The sequence below is a fragment of the Cyanistes caeruleus genome, chromosome Z (assembly GCF_971803275.1).
Source record: "Cyanistes caeruleus chromosome Z, bCyaCae1.hap1.1, whole genome shotgun sequence".
Lineage (NCBI taxonomy): Eukaryota > Metazoa > Chordata > Aves > Passeriformes > Paridae > Cyanistes > Cyanistes caeruleus.
The window spans coordinates 9620336-9631168 of record NC_141732.1 but is presented as its reverse complement, the minus strand read 5'-3'; the positions used below and the strand labels follow the sequence as shown (position 1 = coordinate 9631168).

Here is a 10833-nt window from a genome sequence, read left to right as displayed (position 1 = left end):
CCTGTAGGAACATGCGGTATTTCGCATGAAAGCATGGTAAAACATTTTACTTCTTCGTACATAGAAGAGCTTGACCCAAGCTGGAGCTTGGCAGCGGCTCACAAACATGTCTAATGGTGCTAGCGGGCAACAGGGTTCACACAGAAGAGCTGAGGAGGGGCTCTGCTGAACAACGCGGATGCCGGGGTCGTTCGCAACCGGAGGTCTCCCCACGGCCCGCACTCCCTCTCCTCCAGACCCCTGCCGCCGCGAGGTGTGGGCAGAACGGCGGAGTCCCCAGACAGACAGCCCTCCCTTCCGTCCTCTGGCTTCCTCCTCCAGCCTTTTCGCTTCCCGCGTTGGAGGCTGCCACACACGGACCGCAGACGGGGCGGCGGCGGCAGCAGCGAGGACATCGCTGCGCGGCGCCTCCGAGCGGCTGCGGGGCTTCTCCCGAAGGGCCCCGCCGCGCCAAGCGGGGGGCGGGCAGCGGGGCTGCCCCTGCTCGTGGAGAGCGGAGGGGCGGCGGCCGCGGGTCTGGAACGCCGGGGCGGTGCGGCCGGCGGGGGCGGGGCCGCGCCCGTGACGCGACGCTCCGGCGGCGGCGGCGGGGCCGGCGCTGGCGGGCGGGGGCTCTCTCGGCGCGGAGCTTGTTCGCTGCGGCTCCGGGCGCTCCAGCGACGGCAGCAGCGCTCCGGCCGGGGGAGGAGGAGGTGCCAGACTCCGGTGTCGCGTGCGAGCAACGAGGGGGAGCGGAGCGGCTGCTGAGGCGGCCGGTGGAGGAGAAGGAGGAGGAAAGGAGCGGGGAGCAGCGCCCCTTGGTCGGCCCGGCGGTGCTGCTGCCGCCACTTCCCCGCTGGGCGCTCTCCTGCCCGCGAACTCGATCCGCTCCCGGAAACTCTCGGCTCTCCTCTCACTCGCGCCGGCGGGGTCTCGGTACAGCTCTCGGCCCCGGCGAGGCGGGCGGGGGAAGGGAGTGACGGGGGCAACTTCTCGCACTTCTCCGGAGAAGGATTTGGGTCGCCCCGCTCCGGGGACGGCAGCGACTGGGGTCCCCGCCGCGGCGGGAGAACTTTCGCCTCCGATCGCGGGGCGGCGAGAGGGGCCCGGGTGCGCCGGCCGCGGCGGGAGCAGCGCGGCGGCAGCGGCGCCGGCCCGGCAGCCGCGGAGATGAAGCTGAGCCGGCAGTTCACGGTGTTCGGCAGCGCGGTCTTCTGCGTGGTGATCTTCTCCCTGTACCTGATGCTGGACCGCGGCCACTTCGACCATCCGAAGAGCCCCCGGCGGGAGGGCACCTTCCCCAAGGTGAGAGGGGCGGCGGCCGGGGCGCGGCGGGCGGAGGTGGAGGGGAGGGCGGCCGTGCCGCCGCCACCGTCCCCTGGCCGTGCCGCTGCCGAAGCTGCCGGCGCGCCGAGGCACAGCGGCTGCGGGGCCGGCGGGGTGGGGGCCGAGCGGGGCCGCCTGCGGGCGGCGCTGGTGCCGGCCCGGCGCGGGGCTGCGGCGGGAGCGGGCACAGCCGGGAGCGGGGTCTGGCGGAGCTCGCCCGGCGGGACGGGACGGGCTGGGGACGCGCTGCGGATGCAGCGGCTCCGCGGGGTGCGGGGCGTGCGCGGGCAGGACGGGGAGAGCTGAGAACTCGGGACCTCAGCCGTGTCAACAACAGGTAGGTTTGGGGAAACGCTGACTTGGTGTCTGTTTTCCTTTCCGCTGAGCCGTGCTGGAGCCATAACTGGCTGACCCGACTGCTCCTCTCATGATTAAACGACGCAGTTTTTCAGTTCTGCACTTCCCTGTGTTGGCTGCTTGGCAGAGAAGTTTAAAAGCTGTGCGTCGTGGTTCTGTTCTAATAATTGGCAATGTTTTCCCGTGAAAAGAAACACAAATTTCAGAGAGAACGTGGTCTGCTGAACGGCAGAATACTGCTGGCTATACACAGCTGTGTGTTCTTATAGAAAAAAAAAAAAAAAAAAACAAAAAAAAAACCCCTCAGCAAAACCCCAAAGAATAGAATACAAAGTTATAACCTATTTATGCTTGCACGGTACTTATTTTTACTTTTATTAGAAACATACCGCATGAAAGTATAGTTTAGTACTGGAGTGAGACTAAAAGCTTAGTTAAAAAGTAACAATCATCTCTCTTTTACAACTTCTCTTGTTTCATTCAGTGCAAAAGTAATAATTGATATAATTTTTTTAATGGTAAGACAAAGACCTCGACTTAAATGTAAAGAAAGAGAGTAGATCTGTTCTGCCTTTATTCCTTCATAAAGGAATATACAGTTCAGAGGTCAGCCTTCAGTTTTTGCAGGAAGTAAGAGAACAAGAGAAGTGGAGCAAGACAAGACTGGCTACAGCAGCTGTGTCTGTTCAATGTATAACTCCAGCAGGAGGGTAACGCCACAAGCCACTCTTGTAACAGCTAAGTACAAGTGCTGCTTTGGGGATATGGGCAGTACCTTATGTGAGGAAATCATTTAATCTGTCATTTTTCTACAAGCTAAGTTTAATGCAGGTGAGGTATGGAACAGTTAAACTCATAAAAGTGTGGGTTTTTTTATTTTTAGTGTTAGATTTTGGGTTGAAATATTTGAGCAAACAAGAAAGATTTATTAGATGTGTTTTGTCTTCCCTTGTCAGTGTCTTGCAGTTGAAGGTCCTGTCTGTTCCTGTCCTACAGTGTAATCCTGGTCGGAGGTGTGACATGGTCTTACCTCTTGTGACCGTGGGTTTGGTACCTTGATCTGTTTTCAGGCCTATTCCTTCTAGATGGTGCAGTCAGCTAGAGGCACACGTTACTCCTTTCATCCTCCTCCCTCCCCTTGGTCTTCTAGAAGAGTCAATGAGTGTTTTCTTTTTTTGTCTTTTCCATGCTTAGATTTCTTTGAGGCTTCTGATTCTCACTGGAGAAACTTCTCTGGTCCTTCCTTTGGGTGGAACAGTTACCTTTTCCTTTCTTACTGCTTTGTCTTTTGAGGAAGTTATGGATGAAATTCATATGATTTTGTCATTTCCTTTTGCTATGCCTGTGGTAGAAATGTTTCACTTTGTTACAACTGTAAAAGTTCTGACACCTAGCAATGCTTTCAGAGTTTTAGAACATCAGTTTAAAATAAATGCAAAAGATAAAGAGTGGAATAGAAGTCTCCAGAAATATATGAAAGAGACACTTTAATACTACTGCCTAAGCTGACAAAAAGTTGTTTGTGTCAGTACAGTGTTGCCAGAGCTCAAAGTACTCTAAGTGAAACTAGCCACAGATGTAAAACCTTCAGCCTGTTTTTGTTTGTAAAAAACTGTGGCAGCAGAGTGTTGATTTAAGAATGCTTTCTCTTTTCTGACGCCAAAGGTCAGAATTTTTTAGCTTAGAAAAAGGAATTAAGACTTTCTATTTTCTTTCAGATGTTATTGGTTTGATTCACTATACCTCTCTGATTTGGCAATGTGCCCTGCTATTTCTCTATGAAGTTCTGGCAACAGTACACGTCACCTTTCATGTCCCAGAAGTTGAACATTGATTAGTTTGTTCTTTCTGACCTACGTGGCTTACAATTAGCTCGGAGAAATGGGTACTTCTGGAAGCAGTCCCTTGTTTAGTTTATAAGCATTTGCTATCTAGGTATTCTGTTTGAATTCTACCAGAACAAAAGATGGGAGATTTTCAGCTCGTATGGCCTATTCAGCTGTATTTACCCGAAGTGTCATGGTAACTAGTTCCATTAACATAATAAAATAAGTTATTAGAACTGCTGCTCCACTTTCATTACCATGTTTTTTAAAGCAAGTTGCCTTCTCTTTGTGTGGTCTCAAGGCAGCTTGCATCAGACTCAGTCTTCTTTTAGGCTTCTAAGTGTAGGCCAGTGTAGTCAAGAGTGTCCTTACAGAACTTACTAGTTTGAGGGTTCAGGACACCAACAAAACTGTCATGTAGGAGTAATATTTGGGCAAGTTCTCGCAAGATGGATGACTATCCGGGGACAGATGACCTTAGTGTCTTTAACCAAATATTTAAATGTTTTTCACCGTGGTAGTAAACAGAACTCATAGTCAGGCTTGGGACACAGCAGTAACTTTGTGTCTCTTTTGGTGTTTGTGTTGGAAAAGCTGGCATCAATAGTCAGTTTTACTGTGAGTGTTTGCCACACCTATCTCTGCTAGGGTGACATCAAGGCAACTACAATAGAACTTTAGCTAAAGTGATTTATAACCTTGTCGTCATTGATGGTGCTTTTAAATCATAATAGCAGAAGATCTGTATGTTGCCATAGAATGGAAGCCACCGTTAATTTGAGAAAAATATATAATGTTATGTATATATCGATAGTACATGTAGATCAAGGCTTACTGACCCCTCCTCTGTAATTCCAGCAGGTATCTTTGTGGATCCTGCCTATTTGTCAAGTGTATATTATTCTGGTGATGACCATATCATAAGCTCTATCTGAGCCTGTTCCTAGCCATTGGATGCTTCTGTCTCAGGACAAATATCAGAATATGATGAGCCCTAGTGTCCTGTCTCAAGGCTAGGAACCATATTGCAACATTATGCAGAGATGAGCTCAAGGTGCAGGGATAGTCTTAGGTGCACTTTTAAGGTTATTATTATTATTAGGTGCAAAGTTATTATTGTAGCAGTTGTCTGTACAGATCATTGTGTGAGATTCTTCTAGTTGAATTTAGTGGGAAAAGGGATGAGTGTATTGTTTTTGTTAGCAGCAGTACAATATCCTCTCAGGAATTTTGTGCAGAGCTGAGGAAGGTTCAAAGTGGTGTTTAGTCCTATGACATTGCCTGTGCAGTGTCACATACAAGTGATGTGTGGGCTACATTGATAGCTACTACTTGAAAGCTACATTCAAATCAAGTCTGAGAAGACACCCATAAACAGCTTACCTTGTAGAACTTGTGTGATTGTATATAGATGAATAACAAATACTGGTAAATCCATATGAATCTATTCTGGATTTTGGACTCATATAGAAGAATAAAATCAGTCTAGTGGGTTGTGGGGTATTTATTTTGATTAAGACTCTCACCTAAGCATTCAGGTAACATACTAAAAGTCCAGTTTAAAAAAAAAAAATAAGTGGAGGGTTTGATTGTAATAGTGTCTTGCATCAGAAATATATGCTCTTTCTGTAGTCTTAGGGTGAAAGTTAATTCTTAGTGAATTTTATGCCTAAGCAAGGGGAAGCAACATCACATTGAATCATCCTCTGTCACTACGTGACAGGTAATGCTTTGAACTTGAGCTTTTTCCTCTAACTGCTTTTTCACATGGCTTGGCTTAGGTTTTATGGGACAGTATCTCTGCAGTGTGTGAAATATTTTTTCTGGAAATGTATTTTGAAAGTCAAGTCTACTATGATTCTGGTAGGTTAATGGACTTAAAGTTTTTCTTCCTAATCAGCTGTTATTTGAATAAGATCTCTTTGCCCCCACTGTGTTTTCTTCCCCACCTTCCTCTTTGACCACCATTATATGAAGCATACTCTCATCTCATGTGTGTTAATGGCTTTTATGAACTCGCTGATTGTGCTGTGTCAAAGGGAGGTGGTCCAGTACAGTTCCTCTATAAGTAGCTGGCTTGTTTTTTTTTTTTGTTTTTTTCTTTTGGTTCCAATGTCCTTCCAGCAAATCATTAAGTGTCCTGGCAGTTGGTACTGCTAAAGCTTCTTGTTGGATTCATGCTTTCAAGGCATTTACACAGTGTGTCAGATACTCCAGCATAAATACTGCAAGTGCTGGTTGTTTCCTGTATGGGGTGTTATTTCGTCTGAGTTAGCCAATAATTTCACAGTATTACCACTTGGCCAAAATAGGAATCACAGTAGGGCAGAGCAGTAGTGGCAGGAAATTAGGACCAAATTCATGACAGAAAGACCAGAATTCTCTGATCTGTGTGGTGAGCTTTACTCCAGGGTTCTGCTGGAGTAAATTCCTTTCCAATACTGTAGGGCAGCTCTGCCTCCACTGGGAGTATCTACTGGGCTCATGCTGGTAGGTACCATGCCCCCCAGATACGCTATACACACCTTTTCCACCTAAAGCGTTGCTGTGTACTTTGCCATAGTGAAGAAGCTGAAGTCAATTACTCCTGTGGAGTATGGATACATGTGTTTTGATGCTGCATGTTCTTAGTTACTGGTGTGTTTTTGTGAGCTCATTTGGGAGCTTTCTGACCTTTGTTATATAACAAGGAACAGGACCTGTTTCTAGAAGTATTGGAAGAAGCATGGTCAGGTATTTTAGGAAATGTTTGACTCTCTAAAATGTGAATAGCAGTAACTAAAGTTGTGCATAATTTAGAAGTACTGAATTTTTGACCTCTGAGCACTGAAAAACTGTGGACACTTTTACTAGCATTCTTATGAATTTTACATCGGAGGAGATTAAGTGTTGAGTGAAGACATCCACAGAAGGGATCAACTTTTCTGTATTTGAAACATGTTGACTTGTTTAAAAACAAACAAGTTCCTATTAACTACACTTAGTAAGTTCGCAATCTGAAAGCCTTTGAATGTCATGGAAATTATCTTGAGTGCAAATAATGATAATCTAGGATTACTTCTGCTCAGTTTGTAGTATTTTGCAAAGGAGGAGCAGCTGCCTTTGTGAACATAGTTACAGGTCAGTAACAATTCTTTGTTTTCCTAATGTTCACAGAGCGTATTTGTTTTTCTTGCTTGCACATTTTGTGTAAAGTTCTGGCTAAGTAGCAGTCAAGCAGGAGCTATTAGAAGCTCCTTCAATTACAGTCTTTAAATCTGGTGTGAAATGTTTAGCAAAATGTCTTTTTCAGAATACATAGTCTACAAATCAGTAATTCTTAACTATATTTGAGCACACCCTTCTGCTACCTAGAATCATTAACTAACTGAACTGTATAAACTAAACACAGAAAGGTTTTCTAGTTTATTCTTACTTGAGCTTTTCTTTGTCTAACACATTAAGTTTTGACTTGTTCAAATGAAAATAACTGTTATTAAAGTTCCTACTCTTAACGGCAGATAAGTTGTGCCTCACTTTTGTACTGCTAGACATTTAAATAAAGATTCAGCATAGGATAGGGAGGAGAGTCAACAAGGAGGTGAACAGAAAACGTGTCAATAAAAGTGAATATTTTTCCACTGTAAGTGATTTTAAACTGAATATTTCTAGAATTCTTTCTCCTTGCTTTCAGGTCACTGATGATGGTATTAAAAGTAGTCCCTAACAGCATGCCTTATATTTGTCTCTGTAAATGGCATCAAACATAAATCTGTGTATTAATAGTACATTAAACATTCTTGTTATTGCTGCCTCTGGTAATAAATCAAAATGTGGAAGTCTATCAACTTTTTAAAATGTATTTGTCAGGCTGCTGCATCTTTGGATCAGGACTTTCTCATTCTCTTAAGAGAACAGACTGTGGTAGTTATCTAATTCAGAAGAATTCCAGTATCTCTCTAAAGTGAACTTTCTTAGAACAGTACTTTAAAGGTAGAAAATTCTTATGTTCTATTCATTGTCACAAATACGCATAAACCCTCTGCATGGATCAGCAAAGCCTTTAAACTTTTATTTGTCCTTTAACTGATACATTGTATGCTTGTTTTTTGTTCTTTATCCTGCCTTGCAAAGAGAATATGTGCTGAAACAGTGTACTCAAATATTCAGCTTTGATGGTACATCGGGTTGCATTTTTAACTTTTACCTGCTTGTTTTTTCTGTGCAGGAGGTGACCATTTAATCGCATATTTAATAAATTCTGTTCACTGTACAGTGCTCTGATAGTGAACAGAGAATGCCTTCCGGTCTCACCATCTTGGTAAGCTGGAATCAGAGTTTATATCAAGATTTTGGCAAAGATAGCATGTGGTTTCTAGAGCTGTACTTAGGTATAGTCCCTGACAAGACTGGTATAGAAAATTTATGATGACTGCGGTTACGTGCAGCCTGAAAATGAGACTTTGGGTCTGGTTTCCTCACTGTTTACTGTAGTGAATATGTATAGGCAATGACCTCGAATTCCACATCCTTTGGAGAGCTCCATCCTTTGTGGTGCTCCACTTTCTTCACTACAGCTCTTTGGTACACTAGAGCCTCTAATGAGGGACACTGATCACTCCTCTGTGGTCTCCTTTTTGTTCGTGTGGGTGAGAAAGGGAGTGGGTTCTGGCTTGTTTTGAACCAAGCTCCCAGTGGTTGCTGGCTGAGTCTGGATGCAAATAACCACATTTCAGCTCATGTAACATCAAAAGTCTCTACTCTGGATTTTCACTCTGCCTGCCTCTTTCTATGAGATCTCATCTGTGGCCCTATCATACTCCCTTTTCAATTATTTGAGCTAGCTGTTTTTTCCTGATGAAGTGATCACTTCTGTCTGTTGAAAGCTGTTGCATTTAGAGAATAAGTTTCCTGCACTCAGTCAGGAAATGAAAGTTCCAACTAGGATCTTTTCTGCAATGTATAATGTTTAGGCAGGAAAAACTGAACATTATTTACTTCCTCAGAATGAAACACATTGGACTCTCAGTGTGTTACTGGGCTTCCCTCCTTGTGTTGGGTGTGACTGTGCTCCTTTCTGGAGAGCTGCAAATCAGACCAGTGTCGGAAGCAAACAGAGAAGGACGAGCAGAGGGCAGTGGGAAAGCAGACTGCTCTGAGGTATTTGGGGCATGAAAACTGCTGAAGGGTTCAGAGTGACTGAAGCATAAGGAGCTGTTTATGTAGTTGATTCATGTGGTGGTAGTGGCAGGTTTCTCAGGGCAGCTAACAGGTGTGGACACTCCTTGTTCCCAATGGGAGGAAGGTGTGTGGATCTGTGTTGCCTTCACAATAGAAAATTTTGTTGGTTAAGTATCAGCCCTGTGTAACCACAAGGGTGGTGAACAGGAATGCTGCTTGTGTGATGCCATTCTCCTATCAAAGCAGCTGTAGCTACTTTCAGTAGACTTATTACGCTTTGCGCTTCTTGTAGAAGTGCTTCCTTTGCTGTGAAGTAGAAGGAGGATTTGATTTATTGCTTTTTAATAAAATCTTTATTTACACATTCATCAGTGTATAAAGATAGAGAAAAATGAAAGAAAGAAGCACACCAAGTTGTTACAAACTTCTTAACTGGTTGTGTAGGCCAAAGGATTCACATTACTTTTAGTTTCCTTATGTTAGAACTAGTATGTAGATTAACAGCATCCTTTAGTGTTCTTCACTTGTACTAGGGTATACTTAGTGTATCTCCAATTTTATGTGCAGTTAGGCATTTCTCAACCTTGGATCAAGGTTGCTTCTTTTCTGAGAAGAATTGATGCTGTGAAGTCAGGGATAGTTTGGCTAACATTTATGACTCGTTTTTTGCTATTCAGTATCTACAAAACCATGCAGAACCCAACATTTCAGACAGAATTGGTTAACGTAAAATTGGTACATCTCTGCTCAGATTAAAAAAAGTTAAAAAAAAATCTCCCTGCTCACCCTTTAATGTGTGGAAAAATTGAAAACTTAATTAAAAAAATACTGTTGGGGTATGGTTTTAGTAATGGAGAGGATCTATGTTTTATCTTTTAATTAGACCTATTTAGTGTTCCTTGTAACATGCATTTAATCTGTTTTTCTGGTCTGTTACTAGCAATTAATAAGATAAAACAGATTTAGGGTAAGTTCAGTTTGGTACTGTTTGGCCTTGACAGTTTCCTTCCTTTAAAAATGCTGAAAATGAATTTATTTTCATCTGCTAAATTCATTGTTTTGTAGAGTTGCAGTGTTTTCCACATTCAGTTCATCTTTTAAAATAATTTTACTATTGAACAGGCAATATCTATTTAAAATTAAGAAGAAGCAAAGGTGAATGTGCAATGAAAATAGACCTAGCTTTTGCATAATTTGTATCCATGTGAAATTTTCACCTTGAGAATGGATTCCTAACATGAATTATTTTCATATTGAATGAAGACTGGAATCAATTTCTAGTCTAAGACACTGCTGTTTCTTAAAGTTAATTCTCATGGATATGACATTTCACAACTAAAAGCAAAGCCATTTTGATGATCTCAAAATTTCAGTTTTCTGCATTTTCAACTTGAGTATTGCATGAAGTCTTAACCGAATCTTTTTATTTCATGTTTTGCATTCAGGTTGAATTAGCACACGGCATGTTTAAAAGCTTTAGAAGAGAGGCACAATGTATCTCACAGTCTCCAGAAAATGAAGCAGGATTTTCTGTATTAATGTCCTCTGTTATGTTCCACAGTGTGAGGTCTTCATCAGGATTTCTTTCTCCAAATAACAGAAGATCTACCTCCAAAGTTAAAGTAACATACTTTAACAGACTTCTGAAAATCAGTGTCCTAGGTTGGCAGAAACCTTGCAGCTTATTATTTCTGGATATGTGTAGCAACACATGAAGTTGTTGATCTCTGAAGGTCATCTGGTTACACTATTTGTAGACAGGGAACTTGGTTTACAAAGAAAAATATTTTGTCACATAATAAACAGTAAACTGGTAGACCTTATTATAGATTTTTCAAGGTTTAAAATATAAGTTAAATGAAAGGTGTATCTTAAAGATATGACATATGACATGACCTCCAAATTTGGAGGAAGTTTATATCTGTCTTCTAGAGACTGTCAGTATACGCTGGTGGAAGGATCAATCAAACACTTACTTTATGAGGTTTGTATATATATATTTGTTTTCACTGTGTCTGTTATCCTGGAGAGTATATAACTGGCTAGGTGATGTAAACCAGATTGGCGGTGTATTCTGTGACCAGGTAGCTGACAGGCTATTGCTAAGCAATGTAAAACTTTTTGTGTAAGAAGATGTAAAGTACTTCTACAACATATATGAATAAGCAAAAAAAAAAAAAAAAAT

The 10833-nt window shown here is 43.1% G+C and overlaps 1 protein-coding gene across 2 annotated transcripts in view; it reads left to right on the top strand.

Annotated features, from left to right (window-relative positions):
* Positions 1-761: 761 nt before the first annotated feature.
* The window catches only part of MAN2A1 (mannosidase alpha class 2A member 1), a 118478-nt gene continuing 108406 nt past the window's right edge, over positions 762-10833 (top strand). The window contains exon 1 of one of the 2 annotated variants that reach the window (XM_086867307.1): positions 762-1284. In XM_086867307.1, coding sequence (XP_086723433.1) covers positions 1150-1284 — 135 coding nt within the window. In that variant the 5' untranslated portion in view covers positions 762-1149. The remainder of the gene's footprint in view (positions 1285-10833) is intronic. The other variant, XR_015280196.1, reaches the window with a different exon arrangement.